The sequence below is a fragment of the Rattus rattus genome, chromosome 2 (genome assembly GCF_011064425.1).
Source record: "Rattus rattus isolate New Zealand chromosome 2, Rrattus_CSIRO_v1, whole genome shotgun sequence".
Taxonomy (NCBI): domain Eukaryota; kingdom Metazoa; phylum Chordata; class Mammalia; order Rodentia; family Muridae; genus Rattus; species Rattus rattus.
The window spans coordinates 143312022-143338957 of NC_046155.1; the positions used below are offsets into that span (position 1 = coordinate 143312022).

General features: G+C 44.4%; 1 protein-coding gene across 2 annotated transcripts in view; it reads right to left on the reverse strand.

The window, feature by feature from the left end:
- Positions 1-26936, reverse strand: part of Cyfip1 (cytoplasmic FMR1 interacting protein 1) — an 89959-nt gene that overhangs the window by 55190 nt on the left and 7833 nt on the right. For both annotated transcript variants that reach the window (XM_032893508.1, XM_032893509.1), the window contains exons 2-6: positions 3139-3256; positions 2964-3053; positions 1586-1663; positions 1353-1454; positions 130-311 (exon numbers count right to left, since the gene is read on the reverse strand). In XM_032893508.1, coding sequence (XP_032749399.1) covers positions 130-311; positions 1353-1454; positions 1586-1663; positions 2964-3053; positions 3139-3255 — 569 coding nt within the window. In that variant the 5' untranslated portion in view covers position 3256. The remainder of the gene's footprint in view (positions 1-129; positions 312-1352; positions 1455-1585; positions 1664-2963; positions 3054-3138; positions 3257-26936) is intronic.

The window sequence follows — 26936 nt, forward strand, 5'->3', positions numbered from 1 at the left end:
CAAGTAAATAAATTTTTGTAAAAAAAAAAAATGATGATTTTAGCATATAGGAGATATGCACCTGCTAACTGTGGGTGAAGACAGGCCCTCTCTGGGTAGACCCACCACACGCTGGAAGTCTGAGCTCACCTCTTATACGCCGAGTGGTCATTCTTCACACTGCACTTCATGTTCTTCAGCTCATCCAACACAGCAAACATGTTGATAAACTTGCCCAAGGTGATCAAGTAGGCTTCAGACACGAAGTCCTTTCTCCTCTCAGCATGACACAGGCGTCTCACCTCCCCACAGAAACGCTCGATGGCATTTCTCTGAGCACACAAAGGGGAAGGCAGAAGAGCCCCAGTGAGCAGCTTATCAAATCCACGTCCAAGCTTCAAGGACGGTCCCTCATTCACTGTTTCTCTCTGAGGCTCTAGGATCACCTTCCATCTCACATAGAGACCCTGGTCTGAGCAATTTCCATGCCTTTGCTCTGTGAAAGCCATTGCTTATTTTGCAGTTTATTTTGCTGATTAATCCAGGGAAACTACTATGACGGTAACCATTACTGCTGATTGTCAAGTGACAGGATCTAGAATCTCCTGGGAGATGGGTTTCCGAGCCTGCCTACTGGGGATCACCTTGATTACACTAATTGCAGTAGAAAGACTCGCGTGATATAGTTGATGGCATTCTCTGGCTGGGATCCTGGGCTGTAGAAGTAGAGAAAGGCGCTGGGACACAGGTATGCGTTCTTATCTCTGTGTCATGATTCTGGCAGTGAGGTGACCAGTTGGTTAAAGTTCCTACTGCCTTGAGTCCCCTACTATGATAGACTCTACTCTTGAACTGTGAGCAAAACAAACCCTTTCTCCTGTAAGCGGCTTCACTGGGGTATTTTGTTATAGTAACAGCAAACAAAGAGAGTTAATGAGCAAAGTGCTCCAATACGACATCCATAATACTGATGCAGACTGTAGAGGGGATTCTTCTTGGTAACTTTTAAAATCAAACAGCAACAAAATTCAAGGAAAGCTACAGTTAAAACCAGTTTAGATATCCCCACTGCTTTAAAGGGCCAGCAAGTCTCTTCCATGTGGCCTTTCCCACCACAAATGAAGAGTCAAAGGAGGTCAAGCATAGGGTAGCAAGTACCAGGAAGACAAGGAAATAGCTGAAGAACTAGACATATACTGCACTTGGAAGCGATGAACTCGAGCTTTTGTGCAGGATAAAAATCTACGCTGAAAGAGAGGTGAAATACAAAGAACTCTGAAGACTGTTGAGGCCTTAGTCCTTTCCCTGATGGCAGTCATTTTGCCGTAGACCACACTGTCCTTACTCTCTATCTAATTATTTTAATGTTTTACCTGGAAGTACATAAAATTCATCAGTTTTGTGACCTCGGGTTCAAGGACTTCCACAGTTTTCTCATAAATTTCAACCCTATTAGGCTGCTCGTTGCACTTCACCTGAGCATAAAGAAAGAAACTCAAGGTCAGGTTTTTATCAGGCTGAATGAAGCAGGCATTCCACAACCGCACAAGGGGTGAGAGACGATGCGGCCGGGCAGGACTTGGGACAGGTGTGGCAGATAAGGCACCTGAGGGATGGCACGGGAGCAGCTCCTCCAGGTATACAGCATGACAGCATACTCTTGGCCTTCCTCTAGCATCTCGTTCTGCAAAATACACGGGACAAATCACACACAAGCAGAGGAACAAGCACAAAGGGAGATCAAACTGCTGGTAGTCCTACAAAGCACCCTTCCTGCCCGTTTGAGGGTTGGTAGCCTGACAAGAGGCCCACTGTGCATGACAGACCACCATAATTACTGTAAACATCCCCTTTAGCCTCAGTAGGCTGCAAAGGATTCTGGGTGACAATGCAGTCATTTCTGAGGGGAGCGGCCACAGAGGTGGCCCCACTCAACCCTAAGTAACTACCTGTAATGCAGACTGGAAATGAAGGGTGTGAAAGCCTGGGCAAGACAGCACCCTCAAAGCTTCTCTTCCAGTCACACGAAGCTTCCTGGTTCAGACAGGATCCAGTAGCAGGGCTGCTAGCCCAGGATATACAGGAGCAAAAGGCAGAATACTTCCTACAGCACTAGAAGTTCAAGGATGGTGTCCACAGGAAGAGGGCTACCATCATTTTTAAAATCTGCTGTTTGATGTTCTGTCCCATTACTTCCATATCATTTGCTTTGGTAAAAATGGTGAAAGCCAGGGGTGTTCTTTAAGATGTGACTAGAAATCTGGCAATGAAAAGTACTGCTGCTTTTCTTGTTATAACTTCCTCCATTTTTACAAATATTTAGGGATATATTCATCACTGTATTCTTTATTACACAAAAGGGGAAATAGAGTAGATGCAGAAAAATAGTCAACCGTGGACACTGCAAAATGGGTTATGCAGACATTAAAGGTATTTTCTCTGGTAAGTGCCATGCTTTCAAAATGTTCACAAAACCATTAAAATACATAATTACAATAGCAGAATTCATTTAGAAAACCCAAGTCCCATGTGAGTTTACATGTAACATATGTAAGTACAGACACGGAGAAAGACAGATCTCTAGCCGAAAGAGGCACCCTTGCGGTGCTGGCAAAGAGTTTCTCTGGGCCAGAGAAATTTTTGTTTGGGTGGTTTTTGTTGTTGTTTTTCAAGACAGAGTTTCTCTGTGTAACCCTAGGTGTCCTGGAACTCACTCTATAGGTCAGGGCTGGCCTCAAACTCAAGAGATCTGCCTGCCTCTGCCTGTGTATCACTGGGATTAGACATGTGTGCCACCAACACCCAGCTTGAGATTACATTTTTTAAGAGTATGCACTGTTTTTATAATAAAAAGCAAAGACTTCCCTAAAACTATAAGACTTTTTTTATTTTTTTCTCTACCTAGTCTATCAGGAAATATATAGTTTGCTTGCTGCTCAAATATGACTCTTGCAAGACAGAACCAAAGAAACAGACAGCATTACCATGCTAGAGTGGACAGTTGCTTGTTCAATGTATCTTGCAATGCCAGTGACAAACGCATTTCGGTCTTCAAAGTTGGTGTTGAAATTTGGCTGAAGGGAAATAGAAAAACAAACAAACAAACCATTATGGTGAGGTCAGAGCAGCCAGCCGTATCACCTCTGCCCCAATACCAACCTGATAGAGCAGCGAGGAAGGTGGGGGCTCAATGCAGGGCTGCTGGTCAGGAAGAGGCAGCTCTTCCAGGAGGTCCACATTGGACAGTGCGTCCTCTAGTGTCACTTGGGCAGCCATCCTGCAACCGAACAAAGCACAGAGACACCAGTGAGGAAAGATGTGGTCTGGAATACACAACAAGCTATCTCTTCCCTTTCTTTCAAGGGCAGTGGAGATGACCAGAGCACAAGGGCCTAGGACTGTCCTTGGGAGCCTTTGCTTCCTCCAGGCTTATTTGGAAGGCTCTCTTGACCTTCAGAGTTACCCTGGGGTGGTGGTTTGAATAGAAATGCCTCCCACAGACTCTTGTGTTTGAATGCTTGGCCTATGAGGAGTGGCACGATTAGGAGGTACTGCCTTGGTGAAATAGGTGTGGCTTGCAGGAGAAAGTGTGCCACTGTGCTGGTGTACTTTGAAGGTCTCCCATGCTCAAGATACACCCACGATGGCACACATTTGCTTCTGCCGACTATGGATCAAGATGTAGAACTCTCAGCTCCTCCAACACCATGTTTTCCTCCATATTACCTTACCTTCAAAACTGTAAGCCAGTCCCAGTTAAACGTTTTCTTTTATATGAGTTTCATGGTGTCTCATCACAGCAATAGAGACCCTAAGTGAGATACCTGGTTACTATATTCTGGTTACTATGTTTACCATCACTTCCCACACCCTTTCTACACTGGCGCTAGCTCCAGTCCTAGTTGCTGGTGCTTAGGGTCCTCCAGAGTGCCCTCTATGCTAACCCTTCATATGGCTGGAAGAGGGCAACATCTCCTGCATGGTTATTCCAAATCCATAAGGGACAGATGTAGGTCACAGAGCACTGCCCTTGGCCACCAGCAGTATAGCTACACAGGCAGGCTGGAATCCCAAAGACGCTACTAGAGAAGTGTGTCCGAGGTGAACTACGGAGATGGCTGTTAGAAAATCATAAACATCATGGCTAGTACGGATATGCAGAGAAGTGCAGGTATAGAAGCCATCTATGCCAGATACAAAATGCAGAAGAAGCACACGTACCCTCCCTCCCACTGAAAGTGTGCTGACCCTAGCAGGATGGGTGGTGGGGTACAAAGATAGTCCATTCTCCTAGAGGGGACATTTGAAGACCTGGGCTCTCTCCACAGAGGGAGCCACAGGACAGGTTGTGTTCTAAGAAGTAGCACAAATGAGCCAAAAGGAACACTAAATAGAGGCCTCCGTAAAAGAGACCCGCAGGCCCTGGCATGCTGCCCTCGTGTCCTCTCGAGGAGAAGAGAGTCCTCAGAACTGCTCTTCAAACCCCAGCCTGACCTCAAACAGCACAAGCATTGATCTAAGACTCTGCATACTTATGAGGCAAAGTAAGGTCTACATAGCCATTGAACCACACAGAGGAAGGTCTAAGTGGCATAGCAGAAGCTGAGACGTAGGACTGGTGTGGAACCACAGCCCAGAGAACACAGGCTGTTCACCTAATAAAAGTAAAAAGCAGCAACTCCTTCCAGGGGTTTTGGTAAGACCAAAGTCTCATATCACAATATCCACAATGTCCAGTCTCCATTCAAGTTATCCGGCACATAAAGAACTCCTAGCCAACTTCCTGGGGCTACGGAGGCCATGGCTCTTAGAAGAAAATTCACTACTGACACTTTGCCAGTCCAGCATAATCCGTAACTGCATTGCAAATCTTATCGTTATACCCCAAAGCAAACGTAGTATCGCCCTTCATTAAAGAACCTTCTTTTTAGAGCAAACAGAGACCATTACATGAAAGTACAAATGGACACAATGCAGAGATCAATGGATCTTGGAGACCTGAAGGCTATACATTTACATCACAGAGCCTGCATCTACATTTTGGATTCTAAGAGCCCAAACACCAGGGTATCTGCTGGGAAAGAGTCTCTTTTAGAAAAGGTTGCATAAATAAGACTTGAACAATGGCAGTATCAAACATGCTAAGGCAGGAGGGGGTTGTCTTAGGGTTTTATTGCTGTGAAGAGACCCCGTGAGCACAGCAACTCTTACAAGGAAAGCATTTAATTGGGGCTGGCTTACAGTTCCAGAGGTTTAGCCCATTACCATCATGGTGGGAAGCACTGTAGGGCACAGTAGACATGGAGAAGGGGCTGAGAGTTCTACATCCAGATTAGCAGGCAGCAGGAGAACACTTGAACCATTAAGCCTGGCTTGAGTTCCTTAAACCTCAAAGTTCATGACTAATAACACACTTCCTCCGACAAAGCCACACCTCCTAATAACAACACTCCCTATGGACCCATGGGGGCCATTTTTATTCACCATTTACCACAGGGGTAAAATCTCAAAGGGCCTTTGAGGGGGTCCCTGCAAATGCTATCTATGGCTGACAGTGGTGAACCTTGAGTGGTTTATTTTTGACATATTTAAGCACAATCCAACTTTGAAGAAAAGTTTCAAAGTTGTGATAATTATTACAGCAAAGCTTAAGGCGTGACCACACTGAAACTCCTTTGTAAAGTACATTGTTTGCAGGTTCTATGGACCGAGAAGTGCTGTCTCGGTATGAAGGGTGAGTAACATGAATAGCTGTCTAGATAGGAAAGGTGTGTAACAAGAATAGTAAACTCTTTGCCAAGTACACGGGACCTTTCCTAAGAATTGGTTCTAATGACTGGGAAATAATGCTCAGGAATCTGGGGGATTCAGGTGAGGCCCAGCTCTACAGAACGGCAAAGATCACCAGACCACTAACAATATCCACTCCCAGCCGTCTGGGTGGAAAGCAGGTGTAAATCCCTTTAAGTCTTTGCGAGTAGAGCATTCCTGGTTTCTCCAGTGCTACCTGTGAGGATGAGGATCCTGGGCTCTTTTACAGGTCCCACCCCTAGACAACTGCTAAGAGAGGGAGAATCAGTCTCTCCTAGGGATAAGCCTTCTCATGGGTTATCTCAAGCCATCAGCCCATAGACAGACTCATCAGGTTGTATTGATATATTTAGGAGAACATATATCTACACGTAACAGTGATAATCAAGAGTTAGAGGGGTTAGCTGAGGCGGGCTGGAGGATCAAAAGGGGGAAATCAATGTAATTGTATTTTCATTCATATACACGATATGAATATATAATCGGCAACAAAAAGTCACAGCTCCTACCTCTGGCTTCAAAGCATCAACTGTGAGAAATCCCGACAGTCCTAACAGTCTCCAGTCAAATGAAAAAGCTAAGGATGAACAAGAAGCAATCAAGCAAGCCAAAGTAAAGAGAACATGATGCAGATTTTTTAGAACTGAAAGATGAAAGGCTGAAAACTTGACACAGGCAGCCAGAGGGAACAGGACAGGGACTTTTCTATTTGCTGCTGGGCTCCATTCCCAGGAACTCACATATGCTGAGTGTCTCCAGCCTACACTATCCCCCTCAGCCCAGCAACAGGACTTTTAAAGTCTGAAATCGGTATCTGTCAGAATCCTCAATCAAAGTCCGAACGATCATTCTCAAAGGAGAATGGAGAACTAAAGAATACAAGGATGCTACAGGAAGTTCCTCAAACTGAAAAGAAATGATACAGGAGACAAGCTGAGACACGAAAAATGGAATCAATGCAAAGAAATGTAAAGAAAGAGTGTTATTTCCTCTCCAACTCTTAAATATGTCTAGCTGAAGAGATAGATGGCTTCACAGTTAAACAGACTGGCTGTTCCTCCAAAGGAGCAGAGTTCGACTCCTAACAAGTCGCAAGTGTTTACAATTTCAGTTCTAGGGGACCATATGCCTTCTTCTGGCCTCCACAGCACCACATATGCATGAGTGTATAAACATATATGTAGGCAAAAACACCCATACCATAAATTACAAAATTACCTGACATTTGTAGAGGGAAAGCCAAAACGGAGCTAGTCTTCTCTTAAGAGTATTCTCACAGGCGAAGCCCAGAGATCCAAATCGCTAGCCTTAGAATGCTAGCACATTTCAGTTTCAGCCCCATTTTCTGCGGCCCAGGTCATAGATCATGAACTTAACTTTAACCAACCAGGACTGCTCTAATGTACACAGCCATGATTACTGTATGTCAGAAAGTGCGTAACTGTGCCCAATTGTCAAGCCTGACCCCTCAAGACTGCACACAATCTATTTTCTTTCATCCTGTACAAATCACACGACAGGAAATAGCACACAAAGCTCAGCGCACCTATATTCAGTATCACCCCCCAAGCGAAGAGCACCCTAACCCTAACCCTTCACCATGGGCAACATTCCAGCTCCTAGGCAGCCCGCTGCCCTCTTCCAGTGCACTCAGTATCCTATGATTCCTACTTCTGTCTGAAAAATAATTCACTCACAGCCTGCCATTCTAGTGTGACAGAAACTGATATCCACCCAATCTACTACAACATTCAGTAATATTATTCCTGGGAAGGAGCTCTGCCTACAAAGGCCGACTGCCTGACTGAGTCCTCAATGGTGTGGGCAGGTTGAGCTGCTGTAGCTCTAGAGCTCAATTACAATTTATCTCGGGCGATCGTAGCCGACTGAATACCCTTTCCAGGCCCCACTACTGCATCAGACCTTCCCTTAAGAGTGATGACTGCAGACTCATAACTGAGAAAGAGACATCGAAGGCTTCTATGACCTTGCCCTCCCCATCCCACCCCACCCCAACCCCTCAAAAACAGTCCAGGCAGAAAGCTACTGAAGAGAGCCCTTAACATTTGTGATAAAGATGCTGAAGTGTCCGTCTTCACAGCTGATGGCTTGTGGAGCATGGCGGGGGAGTGAGGGGGAGGGGGAGGGAAGACATGACACAACTGACGTGGGACAGACAGGACACCTCAGCTTTCTTTAAATGCCTGGCCACTGGGAGTTTGACCCGTGAGTGTATGGGACTTGGTGGGGGTTTTATGGGGGAGGGGGGTTAACAGGGTGGGAAAGTGAACCTGGGAGGAATGGGAAGCTAGTGTGATGGGGTGCACTGTATGAAAATCCTAAATAACTATTACGTTGTAGAAAAGAATTTTTAAAAGTTACTCCAACTGCTGGGCATGGTAGCACACAGCTTTAAGCCCAGCACTCAGGAGACACAGGCCGGCAGATTTCTGTAGTTCAAGACCAGTAGAGAGAGAAAAAAGCCTTGCCTGCCCTCAGTTAAGAGGTTGTGCCTAGCCTTGCAGTGACTTGATGTGCCCTGAGGGGGCAAGGAGTGCATTCCACCCTCTCACAGGAAAAGGGGAGGGGGAAGGGAGGGACTGTGTGAAGGGGGAGACTGGGAACGGGCATTGATCAGATAGATAGATAGATAGATAGATAGATAGATAGATAGATAGATAGATAGATAGATAGATAGATAATCCAACTAGACTTGTCAATTACCTGGCCAGATTACCTGATTAGCTAACTCACCATGCTGAGGACATGAGAAACATGATCATTCCCTCAATGAATTAAAGTACTTATATAACCCAGAAGCTCCCCTTCAGGGTAGTTGCTTGCAGATCTTCTGTGCTAAGGGTGCCCATCTTTTGAGTTGTAACTTCCTTTTCTCCCGTCTATTTCTTCTTTGAACACCAGCCAAAACCCTACACTGGCTTTCTTTCACAGCTGTTACAAACATTCATTGCTGGTCCTAACTCAAAGAGCATTTTTCCATCTCCCTTCTCTCCGACAACTGCCAAGATTTCCAGCTTGCCCACCCTGTTGTTCTTTCCAAAAACTCTAATAAAATAGTTCTCAAGCAGCCTTCTAATTCTGTTTTTTTTTTTTAATTACTTTACCGAGATTACAAAAGCACAAAATGGAACTCCAAAAAGCAAACCTACGTGGTAGTAAGATTTCCACATTCTCTAATCCTAAAAGATTAGGAAAAGTTAACAGGCAAGTACTAGGTAATCTTTACAGCACCCACTTAAACAACAACAACAACAACAAAAAAAAAAACAGTGTTAAAAAAAGTAACCATTGGGGTTGGGGATTTAGCTCAGTGGTAGAGCGCTTGCCTAGCTGAGTAGCAGACTGTTTTTCTCAAATGCACAAGGCCCTAGGTTTAACCTACCATCACCACTCCCAAAGAGATAATGGGGGTAGAGAAGAGTGAAAAATGACTATTAAATAGAATAGTAATATAGGATAAATTAAAATAGAATACTTCAAAATGCTCAGATTCTAGAAGAAGGTAGAAAAAGGGCTGACAGTGTAGCTCAGTGGCAAAGACTGCTTAGCATGCTTAAAGTCCTGCACTCAATTCTAGGCACCAAAACAAACAAACGGATACAAAGCAAGAAAAAAAGAATAAAGATAAAAAGAATTAATAACAACACACATAACGACAACAATAATAAAGAATATCCAAACATATCAATAATTACATTAACTATAAATAATCTAAAGAGATTAAAGATGAGTAGATGGATCTGTCAGTGAATGCAGAAGAGAAATAAGCAAACAGGTAAGAGCTAGTCAAATGGAAGGTGGTGGGTCTGGGCACTAACCTTCAGAGAAAGAAGGTTGCTGTAGCTAAACAATGGCCTTACATTGTAACAGAAGCAATGGCCCAAACTTTAGCTCTGTCTGCATCTAGCCCCAAAAACCTTCAAACGTCTCCAAACTGGAGACTGACAGCAGGTCAGCTACTAGAAGGCTGGGAGGCAGCTTGTTTCCCTGGTAACACACTAGATTCAAGGAAGGAGGAAATATCAAAACTACTCCTCCTCAGAATTTGAAATGGCATGTAAAAGTACCACAGCTGTCCCTCAAAACTGAAAATGCCATTTGAAAAGGTAGAGTCCCATCAAGGAAAAGCTGTCTCCTCCTGGCAAAGCAAAATGTTTTTCCCCCTATCAATGGCACATGTACTTACCTAGTGACAGAAGCCCAGTCTTTAATGGTTACAGTCCCTCACTGCTAAGCCTGCCTGAAGCAGAACTCTCTGTTCCCTCTACCTCCCTTCTACGAACACTGGCCAAAATTAAGCCAGTCTGCAGGACTACCCAGAGCACTCACTCCCACGCTCTCTGAATGAGCCATCTTCCCATCATACCCCTGCCATGTACGAAATCCCAGGTCTCCAGCAGAGCTTGTCTGCTTTCTTGAACTTTAGAAAGCATGGGTTTCTCTCCTCTTCTCATCAGTCTAGAAGCTGCTGAGATCTCCATTTTGCTCGTCCTGTTTATTTTCCTCTAACTCTAATAAAATGTCTCTCATTTCCTTCTGAAAGAGAGCAGCTTCCTTCTACGCCCTTTACATAGGTAGACAGTAGAAGGTGGGGCCCAGATTAAGGGTGAGTCTTCCAACCTCAAACCAAAGATTAGAAGTAGGTCTTCCCACTTTAAACAATTTAATTAATAAAAAAATCCCTCTGGCTCAGCACTTAAGAGCACTGGCTGTTCCTCTAGAGGACAAGGACTCAATTCCCAGGACCCCTATGGCTGCTCATGCCTGCCTGTATTTCTAGTTCCCCAGAGATCCACTGCAGCAGGCATGCATGTAGTGCACACAACTGTGCATGCAGTCAAAATGCCCATACACATAAAATAAAATAAATAAATCTTTAAGAAAAAAGTGCCCAGCCGCTTGGGCCAAGTTGACAACCAAGAACAGTTCACCCCTGTAAACTTGACACACAATCTTATCTCATGTTATGTTTAATCTCTAAATGAAAACAATACCCAAGTCATAATTACTGTAAACACGATATAACAGGGGTTTGGGGATTTAGCTCAGCGGTAGAGCACTTGCCTAGCAAGCGCAAGGCCCTGGGTTTGGTCCCCAGCTCCGAAAAAAAGAAAAAAAAGAAAAAAAAAAAAACACGATATAACTATCTCTCGTACAATGGCAAACACTTTAGAAATTTTGTAGGAGTGGCAATGTCTCTTGAGGAACATTTTTTAGTATCTCAAACTTAAATGTGATAACCACTGATAGTCTCTTAACTGTTGTTACATTACATGATAAAGAAATCGAGGAAAGAAAGAACAAAAACTGTACAAACACATTCTTTGTTTCCATTTTTTATTAGATATATTTCTTTGCTTACATTTTAAATGTTCTCCTTCCAGGTTTCCTGTCCATAAGTTCCCCTCCCCTCCCCTCCATTCCCCCCACACATCCCCCTTACTACCCTGCCATATTCCCCTGCATTGAGGGTCCAACCTTGGCAGGGCCAAGGGCTTCCCCTTCCCCTGGTGCCCCAACAAGTCTATTCTCTGCTACATATGCAGTTGGAGCCCTGGGTCAGTCCATGGATAGTCTTTTGGTAGTGGTTTAGTCCCTAGACGCTCTGGTTGTTTGGCATTGTTGTTCTTATGGGGTTGCAAGCTCCTTCAACTCTTTCAATCCTTCCTCTAATTTCCCCCAAGGGGGTCCTGTTCTCAGTTCAGTGGTTTGCTGTTAGCATTGACCTCTGTATTGGACATGCCCTGGATGTGTCTCTCAGGAGAGATCTATATCCAGTCCCTGTCAGCATGCATTTTTTAGTTTCATCAATCTTATCTAGTTTTGGTGGCTGTGTATGTATATGTGTGTGTGTGTGTGTGTGTGTGTGTGTGTGTGTGTGTGTGTGTGTGTGTGTATGGGTCACATGTGGGGCAGGCTCTGAATAGCCGTTTCTTGAGTCACTGCTCTAAATTTTGCTTCCATATCCCCTCCTATGGATACTCCCCCCCCCTTTTTTTTTTTTGTTCTTTTGTTATTTTTTCCCCTTTTTAAGGAGTGGGAGCATCTACATTTTGGTCATGCTTCTTCTTGAGCTTCCTGTGGTCTGTGGATTGCATCTTGTGTAATTTGAGCTTTTGGGCTAATATCCACTTATCAATGAGTACATACCAAGTGTGTTTTTCTGTGATTGAGTTACCTCACTCAGAATGATATTTTCTAGTTCATTCCATTTGCCTATGAATTTCATGAAGTCATTGTTTTTGATAGCTGAGTAGTACTCCATTGTGTAGATATACCACATTTTTTTAATCCATTCCTCTGTTGAAGGGCATCTGGGTTTTTTCCAGCTTCTGGCTATTATAAATAAGGAAGCTATGAACATAGTGGAGCATGTGTCTTTGTTGTATGTTGGAGCATCTTTTAGGTATATGCCCAGGAGAGGTATAGCTGGGTCCTCAGGTAGTGGAATGTTCAGTTTTCTGAGGAGCCTCCAGACTGATTTCCAGAGTGGTTGTACCAGTTTGCAATCCCACCAACAATGGAGGAGTGTTCCTCTTTCTCCACATCCTTGCCAGCATCTGCTGTCACCTGAGTTTTTGATGCCATTCTGAGTGGTGTGAGGTGGAATCTCAGGGTTGTTTTGATTTGCATTTCCCTGATGACTAAGGATGTTGAACATTTCTTTAGGTGCTTTTTGGTCATTCAATAATCCTCAGTTGAGAATGTTTTGTTTAGCTCTGTACCCCATTTTTAGATAGGGTTATTTGGCTCTCTGGAGTCTAACTTCTTGAGTTCTTCGTATATTTTGGATATTAGCCCTCTATCAGATGTAGGATTGGTAAAAATCTTTTCCCAATGTGTTGTTGCTGTTTTGTCCTAATGACAGTGTCCTTTGCTTTACAGTTTTATGAGGTCCCATTTGTTGATTCTTGATCTTAGAGCATAAGCCATTGGTGTTTTGTTCAGGAAATTTTCCCCAGTGCCCAACTTTCCAATCACGCTCTTTTCAAGTCTCTGACCATCTAGAAATACATACAGCCCATGAACCAGTAAACACTCATACATCTGGCCATTTTTCCTTCCAAACAAAATGTACAACCATGTGCACTGCCTGAAGTGGTACCCACTGTAAAGATTTCTCTTCACTGTTATATTTCAGGGCATCCTGAAATACATATACCAGCATCCTTTCATGCTCTTATGCGTTGAGGCAGAAAAGGGGTTTTAATGCTACTTTGGGGTGGATCATGTATATACCACTTTCCGTAAACCATACCCTGGTCTTCTCTTCCTCATACAACCAGTCATAGAGTACACCTCATGAAGCTACGGGTACATCCTTGGTAGAAGACTGCATGATAGTAATGGCAGTAGAGGGGTTGGGGATTGAGCTTAGTGGTAGAGCGCTTGCCTAACAACCACAAGGCCCTGGGTTCGGTCCCCAGCTCCGAAAAAAAAAAAGAACCCAAAAAAAAAAAAAAAGTAATGGCAGTAGAAACCATAGGCATTTGGGAAGCTTCTTCACATAAATTGCTTGTGCCTTCAGGACCAATCATTCATATATATAATATATATACCACTTCTGTCTGATAATGGATTGCTGCTCTGCAATAACTTCGTGGATCAGATAACGCCCAGCTCATGATGGGCAGCTCAGGTTGCATAGTAACTTGGTGGTTCAGTTTCCACTAAGGCCCAATAGCAGAGCAAGAGATATGGGAGAATAACTGTCTGCAGATGGTGATGGAGCCTTGTTCCAAAATCCCAAATGTCTTCTCTGTGAATCACCTATAGGAGTCTGCCAAAGGCTCTAAAAAGCATTCCCTATCTGCCACTGACACCCCAAGGACCATCAGGTCTGCTGGATCACACGATCTAAGTGGTAGAGCAGCCTGCACAGCAGCCTGGACCTGTTGAGGAGTCTTTTCCTGTTCTAGGCTCCACTCGAAGCTAGCAGCTTTTTAAGTCATGTAGTATATGGGCCAGAGTAACAGCCCAAGTTAAGAAATGTTCGCTCTCCAGGATCCAAATAGGCCAACTAAATATTGTGCTTCTTGGTGGTAGGAGGGGCCGGGTACGATGACTTATCCTTCATCTTAAAGGGAATGTCTCTGCATGACTCACCCCACCAAACTCCTAAAAATTTCACTGACATAGAAGGCCTCTGAATTTTGGTTGGATTTATTTCCCATCCTTTGATGTACACAGGTGTTACCAACAAGTCCAAAGTGGTTGCTACCTCCTGCTCACGTGGTCCAATCAGAAAATGTCAACAATATGGTGCACCAATGTAATATTTTGTGGCACAGACTGATGATCAAGATCCCTTCTAACTTACTCATGACACAGGGCTGGGGCATTAATATATCCTTAAGTTAGAACTGTAAAGTTATACTGCTGGCCTTGCCAACTGAAAGCAAATTGCTTCTCATGATCCTTGTGGCCAAGTGCTGAGAAAAAGGCATTTGCTAGATCGATAGCTGGATATCATGTACCAGATGTGTTAGTCTGTTCAATAAGGACACCATATCTGGTACAACAGTTGCAATCAGAGGCAGACCTTGATTGAGTTTTCAATATTCAACTGTAATTCTCCATGATCCATCTGTCTTCTGCACTGGCAGTAGAACAGTTAAAGGGAGATGGGATGGGAACCCCTCTACACACCCTGCGTACATCTTTCAGGTCCTTGATGGTGGCACTAATTTCTGCAGTTCCTCCAGGGATGCGATACTGGTTTTGATTCACTATTTTCCTTGGCGGAGGCAGCTCTAAAGGTTCCCATTTGGTCTTTCCAACCATAATAGCTCTCACTCCACAGGCCAGGGAACCAATGTGGGAATTCTTTCAATTTCTAAATATATCTATTACAATTATACATTCTAGGACTAGAAATAACCACTGGATGAGTTTAGAAACCCCCCTGGACTAACTGTGGGTCAGACTTCAGCCAAAACTCCACTAGTCACCCGGCCCCCATCACCCCCTATTTCAACAGGAGGGCCACAATGTTTCTTAGGAGTTCCTGGACTCAGTATCAATTCAGAACCAGGATCTAATAGACCCGGAAAAGTCTGATTGTTTCCTTTCCATAATATAATTACTCTTTTAAAAGAAGCCATAGGTCCCTCTGGGGAAGAAATGGAGAAAGGCTAATAAACTTTGAAGGTATTTTATCAAATTCCTTCCTCAGAGGAGCCTGGCCACTCCTTAATTCAAGGGGGTCTATAAACTGGCTCAAGTCTGGAAACTGTTCACAGGTTGAGATTCCGATCCAACAGGCCAGTGAGAACATGTTCCACTGGCTTGCTTATTATAGCTTCATCTTACAGAGGCAATTTCTCTGTCGAAGTTTTCTCCTTTCAGATGACATAAAACTAGCCAGCACAGATACCACAATATGAACGTCTCACAGTAAAATTTAAATCACATATTTGAATTAATTCTTACTCCTGTTGGTGTTACCAATAAGCAATTGACAGTTTTTTGACATAAGAATACACACAGATGTCCACCCCTTGCATCTGGTCAGAATAGCACATCATGTGTGAGCAGAGAGACTAAGAGAGGTCATGTTAGGACAGTGCAAGACAAAACCAGTCCTCCTACTACCTTGACCTTGGACTTCTAGCCTCCAGAACTGTGAGCACATAAGTTCCCATTGATCTGTGGTATTGTGTGTATCAGGCCTCACACACAGAGAGAGAGAATCAGTCAGGCAGGGTCCAGATGCCCTTGAGCTGTCAGATTAAAAAAAAAAAAAAAGTGTGCACTGGCATTTTGATAGCTAGGAAAACAATACATGCATAATGTATACTCAAAGGTATCCTCCTGTAGCAAACAACTGCCTGCTCAAGCATGTCCTGTAAAGCCTGGTATTCTACATGTCCAAGCTATAGATGCTGTACCCTCCTCGGGCCTGGCACTGACCCACAAATAACAGGTTTGTGGTTTAGATGATTAAGCAGTATAAAGGATGCAGCAGCTCAATGTTCACATTTGTTTCTAGATCATACACTTCCTCGGTTACAAAAATTAACCGAAATCTAGTATCGGACCTGGTATTTTAACACGCCATCAACTCATTTTTGTTATAGAGTGCTCTAAAATATCTTTTCAAGTGATTTCCCAAGTCAATCACCAAGTATCTTTCTTTATGGCTCAGGAGTCTTGCTCTGGGAGGCTAGATCATAAGTTGCATAGAACAAGTGTTCAGTATACAGTGAGAGACCCAGTCTGAGCTTGGAGCTGCACATCACATGTTTACTTCACTGCTTGATAAAGGGACCACAGGTGAGTACCACAAGGCACCAGAGTACCATAGATAGAGGAGGCTGAGCGTCTCTGTGCCCACAGAAAAGGAAGTGTTTATCAGCTTGGAAGTGGCAGGGCTTCTGAACCCTCCACATGTCACTCACTGACTACTCACCCCTTCTATTCTTGATCCTCAGTAAGTCCTTCTCATAGCCACTCTCATGGTGGGGTCATCCCAGTATACTAATATGATAAGCAGAATGATGCTCAAAGGCCCTCGGCTCAACTGAGAACGCTAGGCATAAAGCAACACATACACACACACACACACACACACTAAAACACACACACACACACACTAAAACACACACACACACACACTAAAACACACACACACACACACACACACACACACACACACACCTAGTCCTGAATAATGTATGTCCATTATCCAGTGATGAACAACTAGATTGGTGGGGTCAAGGCCAGGGCTAGCAGACAAAACTGGCTCAGATCTGAGAAAAACTTGCTCAGGAAAGAGACAGTGTAAGGCTGGCCTAAACAGATCCATAGGAGTTGCCAGCAGCAGAAGAGTAATTGCCCCACCTTTCTTCTGCATTCTGGCCCCAATGAGTCCTACAGATGCTATCAGGCTGTGAGTGAAGCAGGCCTGGTGGATAAACACAGCCATGTGCTAAACATGATGTCTCATGAGAGAACTCGTGCCAACCTACAAAATGCAGCTTGAGACAGTTCCATCCAGTCCTCATGCTACACACTGTGCTCCAAGGCCAGCATTTGCCATATTCCTGTTTTCAAACTCACCAGTTCTGGGAACCCCAGCGGGGGTCCATAACGTCAGCACCCAAGGAAAAAATGAAATGACTATTGCAAAACTATGGTTAGACAAGCTGACAGTCAACAAGTTTGAAACAAAGAACAGCAAATAATTAAACTATTGTTTCTCTACAAAACTGATGGTAACTCGATAATTTTCCCCATCGCTGGGCAACTTCAGGCAGATAGCTGAGAACAGCTGCTCTCAGGCTTAGACAAGCCATCCTTGGAAAATTCGGGCTCACAGAAGCTCACGGCACAAGTCCGTAAGCCAAACTCCTGGACTAAGGCAGGTAGGTAACAAGTTCAAGCCCTGCATGGGCTACAGAAAATTTCAGAGCCAGCCAGGTGATTTGTTAATCCTAAGGTTCACTGAAGAGAAACCAGTTCCACATTCTGGGCCAAATTTAAAGGAAGCTTTATTAAATACTGACCAAGATGGACTCTGGTCAGGGCCACTACCTGGAATTCCCAGCTGTAGGGAACTCCTAGGTTGTAGAGGCTTTTACAGACAAAACCATAGGACACCATACTTTCCCGTGAGGCTCTGTTATTTTCCAAGAACTACAACTGCCAGCATCCCAGGAGCTTATAGGTTAATTTTGGGTATTACAAACTTAGCAAGACACTGTCTCAAAAATTAAAGTAAGAAAGAAAGAAAGAAAGAAAGAAAGAAAGAAAGAAAGAAAGAAAGAAAGAAAGAAAGAAAGAAAGAAAGAAAGAAAAAGAGAAAGAAAGAAAGGGAAAGCAAAGGAAAAAATAAAGAAAAGTATGAGTTCCTGGGCTGTAAGCTGCACAAGAGTGAAAATCAGAACCCAGGACTGAGCTTCAATCTGTTTGCAGGCACAAAACGCTAGGAGACTAAGAAGGACAAAAGAGAACAGTGACTCTGATATATCCTCAGTTGGACAGCAACCTCAGGGGACACAGGCTCCCATCAAGAGAACCAGCCAGAGACTATATTTTAAGGGTGACCAGACAGGCATTAGTTCAGGTCTTCTGGCCTTCAGGGGCACGGTACTTACCGTGATGTATTTACATATATGCAGGCAAAACAGTCATGCACATAAAACAAAAGGTTCATTTTTTTAAAAAAAGGCCATGCACATATATGGGTCTAAGTATGAGGACAGGCTATGAAACTAGGAGACCACAGGAAGGGAAAAGAGGTGTTTCTAAGGAAGCAGGGAGGCCAATAAGACACAGGGGACAGAAGCTGAAAAGAGACTATGAGGATGCTACAAAGAGAGAGTAGGACAGAAGGAATGGGAAGATCAACAAAATCAAACTGTGTTTGAATGCCATGATGAAACCTAGTACTTCATTTAGTAATTTATAAAACAAAAAGGAAGAAGTGAGTTTGCCTAACTACAGAACTCACAGAAAGATAAACGATGATGTGTTCCTGTCAACATATGCAAAGTGTCCGCTTCTCTTCCTCTTCTATATGCAAATGAAAGCCCTCCTCAGAAAGGCGGAAATATCCAGTTTCAAACTGTTCCAACTCATAAGAAATCACTTCTAAAGCCTGTCTAATTAAATTGTTCCTTTTTCTCCCATGTGTTAAAATGGCTAAACACGGAACTAAGTCAGATTAAGCAAGTCTTAATCTGTCGCCATTTTTATCATAGATGTAACTGCTATGACAGAGTGGGTAAGATGCTTATAACTAAAAACCATCAGGCCAAGTGTGGCGGTGCACTCAGGAGGCAGGCAGATCTAAATTCTAGGTCAGCCAGGGCTACTAGATGGAGACTCTGTCCCAAAATAACCCACTAATAAGCAAGCAAGCAAGCAAGAAAACAAAGGAACTGGAGAAATGGCTCCACGGTTAACAGCACTTGCTGCTCTTACAGAGGACTCAGGTTCAGTTCACATGAGAACTCGCAATGGTTATAACTTCAGCCCCAGGGCATCTGATAACCTCCTCTGGCTTCAGCAAACACTGCACACATATACATGCAGACAATACTCATATACATAGAATAAAAGTAAATAAAATTTTAAGAACCAAACAGCAGACCCTCACCTAGTGCTACTAAAGAAGAAATTCACTTTTAATACCCAAAAGTACAATTTTCAAGTTTCAATTTCAAAAGCAGCAACTCAAAAGTTCAAAAGAACAGCTCCGACAACGAATAAATCAATCTGGCTTGCAATACTACAAGGATGAGGCAATGAAATTGGAAATGCAGGATGCACAGCAATTTTCAGTCTTCTAGAGTGCGTGCCCACATACACACGCACTGGCCCTCTTCCTCAGTTGGCAGCCACTCCAGCCACTCCCATGACCCAGTGGTCTCTGCCCCGCCCCACCCCATACTGTACACTAGGCTTCATGACAATGCCCCAAGCAGCCTGGGCACTAAGAAGTCTGGGTCACTCCAAACTGCCATTGTTCCTTTTTATCTTAACTGAGTAAAGCAGACTTCTGATCATGTCCCTCTCCAGTTGTCCCTCCAACAGCTTTCTCTGTCCATACTTGTGTTGTCTAATCCCTGTTCTATGGAATTCTGGTATGTCTTCCATTGCAACAAGTACAAATCTCCATTTGTCTATTTCATTCATCCACCCATCCATCCATCCATCCATCCATCCATCCATCCATCCATCCATCCAGTGTGAGTGCACACGTGTCCATGTGCATGTGTGAGACAAATGTAGAAATCAGAAAACAACTTCCCGAGTCCATGTTCACCTTCCACTTTGCTGATGCTGTCTCTCTTGTTTCTGTCGCTGCACTGCTAACGCCACAGTGGCTGGCTCACCAGTTTCCAGCTGAGTCTCTTGGATCCACCTCCATCTTGCCTCCCATCTCCAAGTAGGAAGGATGGGATTCCGTAAGCCACCCGTACCCTACCTACCCCATATCTGGCTTTTGACACCCAGGGATCTTAGGAGGCTTAGAAAACAAATACTTTTACCCACTGAGCCACTCCTGAGCCGCTGCTCAGTATATTTTATATACCAGGACTGATGCCAAGATTTATATGAAAAAGTACTTTTTAAAAGAGAGAAAAGGCCAGGTGGTGGTGGTGGTGGTGGTGGTGGTGAATGCCTTTAATTCCAGCACTTGGAAGGCAGAGAGCAACCTGGTCTATAGAGCAAGTTAAAGACAGACAGACAGACAGACACACACACACATACACACAGAGAGACAAATAGAAACACACACACACACACACACACACACACACACACACGGGTCGGGGTGGTTGGGGGGGAGACTACCCAATATTCCACAGGATAGTTAAATCTTTCACGTAACAAACAATCCAGGGTCGTCTTTGGCTACCTCCAGTGGCCTTCCTTTTGTTCCTCCATGACAGACACAGCAGTAAGGGAATTTCTAAGCTATGTCTCAGAAAGAAAACACTAGCAAAACTCCAGTGGCTGACCGATTTGACGATGCTTGGATGACTGGCATGGGTCTCCCTTGTGGGGACAGGGGTGGGCTTCTTATCATTAGAGCGGTTCCTCCGTTGGTGTCTCTTATACTTAGGAGAACAGTCACACCCCAGATGTGGGGGTTGCCAGTGTCCAGGATAGACTGCTGGGGAGTCTTCACTTACAAAAAGCAGAAGCTGAGCCTTGAGGTGTCAAGTAGATTGCTACAGCCACCCACTGAGCAGCTCCGAGGCCAGCACGGGTTTCTAGAGTTCCCTTTCACCCACGGACCACCTCCACAACCCTGACTCAGGCCTGTGTCGGCCTGAATGCTCAGACAGAACTGTAGTGTACCTGCTCCACTTAGAAGAGCAGGTCTACAGAGAGCATAACCTGCAGTGCTCATCGCTGCGGCCAGAAGTTATGTTTTCTCCAGAAAGGAACTGCCTGTTGCCTATCACTAACAGGCTATGTATCTATCTGCAAGCTCCTACACTTACGAGTGTACAGCTAAGGATGCCATCCTGCACACCACCAATACTCCCCAGTCCCCACGTCTCCCTTGCTACCCCCTCTGCTCCCCCAGAGCAGCAAACTACAGGTTTTGGTACATAGCAACCACTTGATTCATGTTCTAGTTAGCTTCTTGCCAACTTGGCACAGCTAGGGTCATCGATGAAGAGGAACCTCAGCTGAGATGTCTCCATCAGACTGCCTGTAGGCAAGCCTGCGGGGCATTTTCTTGATTACTGATTGATGTAGAAGGGTCCAACCCTCCGACTGTGGTATCCCTCCTGGGCAGGTGGTCTTGAGTGGTATTAGAAAGCAGTGGATCTCTGTGAGTTCAAGGCCAGTCTACTCTACTTAGTTATTTCCCAGTACAGCCAGAACTATAACTGCCTCAAAAAGAAAAGAAAAGAAAAGAAAGGAAAAGGAAAGAAAAGAAAAAGTAGTCTATACAAGCCACGGGAAGCAAGCTGTAAGTAGCATTTCTCCCTGGCTTTTGCTTCAGTTTTTGCCCCTCCATATTCCTGCCTTGAGTTTCCTGCCCTGACTGCCCTCAATGATAGACTGTAGCAGGAAATGTAAGCCAAATAAACCCCTCCTCCCAGACTGTTTTTAGTTATGGTGTTTTATCACAGGCCTAGAAAGCAAGACAGTAAAGTCGTCTGGCCCTGGCAATCACACTGCCGATACATTCCCTTTTTGTCTCCTTCTTCCTCTTACCCAGAAAGGGCATGGCTCTATTGCACAGTCCAGCCTTTTACCATCCACAGCCAGTCTCTTCTCTCTAAGCACAGCTGCAAGGAGCATCAGCCCTCCATGGTCCTGGGCCAGCTTCCGCCCAGATTTCCTAAGCTCGTCAGTAACCTGTATGTGATCCAATAAAAGGTCCCAGAAACCCCGTCTACTCCACACTCAACTCCCAAATACTTACCAAGGTTCCTGCCCTCGGCTATTCGGGTTGAAAATGCCCATTAGCCTTAACATCTCCCTCTTCCAGACACCAAGAGATTCCACGGTCCTCACAGGGCAGAGAGGCGTATATCCTCTCTCACAAGAGACTGTCCCAGAGATGCCAAAGCTACAACTACCATAGTACACCTCCCCCAACAATGACCCAAAAGGAGGGGACCTAGAAGGTTTTGTTGATATTTCTGCAGTTGTTTGGGTTGTAGGTGAATCATGATTCTAATCACCCAGCTGGCTCCCTACTGGCTTTCACAAGGACTGTTCCCAGGTATTTCACCATCTATAAGCAAGATAAAAGAAGAGAACACTTCGTTCACAAAGTTCATGGGAATCATCACCATTAAAATACCTGCACAGAGCAACACCTAAGAAAGAGCCGCCTCACGGGAAAGTCTCAGCTGCGTCCTGCATTTTCAGGCCATTTTTGACACCCACCGCATAGGAAGGATGCATAGGTCACATGACTACCTTTAAAGCGAAGTTGAATCCGGGGCAGGTGTACTCTCACTGGGACCAGGAGGCAAGGAAGACACAGATCACTGTCATGCTTATGATTCAAGAAGCGGAGTAGCATCTAACGAAAGAAAGCACTGTAAGCTATGTACCTGACGAGCGGTTAATAAAGACTATAAGGGACTCGGGCAATGTAACAACAGAAAAGCAAAGCATTCCATTTTGAGATGCACAAAGGACATTTACACAAAGGGCACACAGGCATTTCTCAAAAGAAGTTATAGGAACAGCGTCACTAATCACCAAGGAAATATGAATCAAAACCACAATGAGGGATCCCTACTTCCCAAGGGAATGACCATTATTAAAAGGAAAAACGCTGGTGAGGATATAGAGACATGAGAATCCTTAGACGACAGTGAGCTAGTACAGCTGCCATGAAAAAGTAAAAGGTTCCTCAAAAAGTTAAAAATAGGTCTACCATAATGTCCAACAATTCCACTACTATTTATCCAAGCAATTAAAATACTTTGTCAAAAAGGCAAATAGAATACTATCTATTTTCATCACTGCCTGTAATAACTGTACTTCAATTTGCATTTCTCTTACTGGCTCTGACTGGCACATCCCCAGACGTTCCTATACAGTAGCCAATGTGTGCCCTGCAGCCCCGCCCCTTTTTAATGCCTCGCTGGTGAGAGCTGGCTGCTGCTTTGCTTTGAATCCTCTTCTTCACCCACTGATGAAGTCATTCCCTACATTTCTGACAGCTCTGGCAAAACTGAGGCAAACTTGTCTCCAGGTCAAGCTACTTGCTTTTCCATTTTGCTTGCTTTTTTTCAGAAACTTGACTTCTGTTTTCTTGTGGGGCTGGAGAGTGAACTAAGGAGACATACTGCAAGATCTAATGTTTTCACCGTGCCAAATGCTTCAGTCTTCCACTCTGGAATTTCCTCTTTCATTTCTAAATTTACCAAACAGTGCCAGCGCTGGGCCAGGGGAGGAAGTGGTTTCGGATAGTCCGCAACTCAGCAAACTGTTGATGTCACTCCCAGAAGCCAAAAGAACCTCTCATGTCAGACACGGCTAAGACGATGAGTAATACCAGAGAATTAATTTAAAAGTAACATTTGGACCTACTAACTTCAATAAATTGATGATGAGTTTTTTTTTTTTTTTAAGGCTGCTTTTCAATAAACGATACTGGCAAAACTGGATAGCCACCTGCAGTAGAACGATATTAGGCCCCTATTGTCCCTTTGTACAAAAAGCAGTTCAAACTGGATCAAAGACCTTAATTTAAAATCAGAACTATAAGCCAGGTGTGGGGGCGCACGCCTTTAATCCCAGCAATTGGGAGGAAGAGGCAGGTGGATCTCGAGTTCGAGGCCAGCCTGGTCTACAAATTGAATTTCAGGAGAGTCAGGGCAAACAAACAAAGTCTTGGGGGAAGAGTAGACAGTGAGAAGGGACACAGAACTATGGAAATCAGAGAAAATGGTCAAGATAAAAGTATAGCTCCAAGAATTAACAAGTTAAAAGTTTTCTGCACAAAAGTAATGATGAGAGTGAATAGTCAACCTACAGAATGGGAGAAAAATCTTTGTTAGCTACATCTCATTATTACCTACAATATTATACATACATATATGTGTGTGTGTGTGTGTGTATATATATATATATTTAGATATTCTAGAATATATGTGTTGTCCTAGTATGATTTCTACTGCTGTGGTAAACACCATAACTAAATTAACCTAGGAGGAAAGGGTTTACATAAGTTCCAGGTTCCAGTCACTAGCAGAGGTCAAGGCAGGACTCAAGCAGGGTGGGACTCTGGAGACAGGAACTAATGCGGAGACTGTGGGGGAATTCCACTTACTGGTTTGTTCCCTGCCAATTACTCAGCCTGATATCTTACGTAGCCCTGAAAGCCCAGGGATGGCCCCTCAGTGGACCAATTAGTCATTAGTCAATGCTCAAGAAAACGTCCCGTAGACATATCCACAGGCCAATACAATGGAGGCAACTCCTCGACAAAGACTCCCTCTCCACGGATATGTTCAAGCTTGACAGTCAAGCTAAAAGAAGCCAGGGCGCACAACTGTAAAAAGTTAAACGCACACAAAAACTCTACCTATTAAACGGACAAATAAAACGGAGGCAGTTCTCCAAGGAAGTACAAATGGTCAATAAATATGTTTAAAACAATTGAATGTCTTCACCCATCAGAAAAATGCCGTATTAAAGCTACTTTGAAATTCCATCTCAGTCCGGTCAGGTTGACTACCATCAAGGAAAAAAAGATGAGGGGCTCCAGAGATGACTCAGTGGATAAACACACACACACACACACACACACACACACACACACACACACGCTGCTCCTACAGAAGAGCCAAGTTCCATCCCAAACACCCATGCCGGGCAACGACAGCCACCAACTACAGCTCTAGGGGATCCAACACCTTCTTCTGGCCTCTCTAGGCACCTCTAGTCGGGTGTATATAGCATAATTAAAAATCAGTGAAACTTGAAAAAGGACAACAAATGCCATTGAGGATGGAGGGAAAGAACCCGTCTCTACAGCCGATGGTAGTACCCAACTGTTAGAGCCACTACCCGATTCTGTATCCTACGAGAGACGCTTGCACATCCATCTTTACTGCGACTCTTTTCACAACAGCAAGGGGATAGAATTAGCCCAGATAGCATCCATTTACAGAGTAAAAGATAATAAAAAAAGGGCTGGAGAGATGGCTCAGCGGTTAAGAGCACCCGACTGCTCTTCCAGAGGTCATGAGTTCAATTCCCAGCAACCACATGGTGGCTCACAACCATCTGTAAAAAGATCTGATGCCCTCTTCTGGTGTATCTGAAGACAGCTACAGTGTACTTATATATAATAAAAATAAAATAAATCTTAAAAAAAAAAAAAAAAAAGATAATAAAAAAAAAATGTGGACATATCAGGAGTCACACACCCCCTTTTTTTAATTAATTTATTTTCTGTATACGAGTACACTGTAGCTGTCTTAGTCACACCAGATCCCATTACAGATGGTTGTGAGCCACCATGTGGTTGCTGGGAATTGAACTCAGGACCTCTGGAAGAGCAGTCAGTGCTCTAAACCACTGAGCCATCTCTCCAGCCTCCAGGAGTAACACCCTTAAAGCAAAATGGTTTTCCCGCAGAATCCACCAACCAGCCCTAATTCCTCAGTGATGAGTAGAGGCTTGTGAACCCGTCACTCTGTACTAGAATGTTGACTGGCTTGATCTTGTCCAGGCCTTGTGCAGGCAACCACAGTTACTATGAACAAGCATAAGGCCTTAGATTACGTTAGGTAACCCAGGCTCAGAAACACAAATACCACGTGATCTCTCGAATATCCTAGCTTCTAAAGGCTGTATGTGTGGGCAGGCTACGGTGGCACAAGCACATCTTTAATGCCAGCACTTGGGAGGAAGAGACAGGTGGATCTTTGAGGCGTTCAAGGCCAGCCTGGTCTACAAAGCGAGTTCCAGGAATGCCAAGGCTACACAGAGAAACCTTGGGGGGGTGGGGGTGTAGGAGAGAATAAGTGTAAGGAGAACTCAAGTACACAAGTAACTAGAAAGGGGCTCACAAGACAATACTAAAGAAGTGACCAGGGTGCTGAGAGCAACAGAACACATGAGCTATGGAAGGGGAAGAGGGGATGACTGGGGAAGACGGGTACAGCAGGAAAAGTGGGACAGGAAGTGGGGGTTTACAGCTTCTCATAGCTTGTGCATGCATGAGTACTACAGTTTCTTCTCAGCTAGATTCCAGAAGACAAGCAACTCGGTGTACCCCCACAAGAGGAACACTGGCCCGATCTCTGTAGGAGATGTCCGTTCTTTAAGACACAAGTTATTAAAATACCAAGAATCATCCCTGTGACAACTATCTAGGAAGTGTATGGTCAAAGTCTAGTCTAGACATAGTCGCGATGCTAATCTCTAAATGAGATAAATATTAAAGTCAGTCAGCTTTAAGCAAGGCAGACTACCCCAGTTTAGATGGATCTCATCCAATGAGCTAAAAGTCTTAGGAGAAAAGAACACCGACAGCCCCCAAGAAAGAGGGAATTTTGCTTTTGCGTGACCTTTGGTCTCAGAATGCACGCGGCACTTTAAAGTATTCCGTGAGGTTCCAGCCTAGTCTGCTCTGCAAAATCTGAACTTGCCTGTCTCCACAGCTGCGCGAAGCAACTCCTTAAAGTGGATCTCGCGGATTCTGCCTGCCTCCCCCGCCCCACGTGCATACCCTATTTATTCTGTTTTACCGGAGAACCCTAGCTATGGCGCTGATTACCACCCCCGACTCCTGCAATCAAAGCAAACAAAAAACACAAACTGGTCTGAATAAAATCCTTCGGAGTCTGGTGTGTGGGACAGAAACGAAGCTGAATTTGGACAGCCTCTGAGATTCGAGTACAGTGTGCTTACAGTCAATGATCTCTGAAGGGAGCAGACCCCAGGGAGCCAAGAGGAGAAGTGGCTTTCCAGCTCCCTGCTTCTGTACAGGCTGCTGCATGGCCTGTGGGTGGTAAACAAAAGACCAGGCTTTAAAACAGAGGAGCTCTAGGCTGGAGCGCAGCTTAGTGCAGCAACGGCAGCGCCAAGTAAAGCTCCGGGTTTGTGGTTCCGAGGCAGGGCAGAAAGGCAGGTTAAATAACGGGTGCACAAAAAACGGAGACCCTCACTCCAGAGTT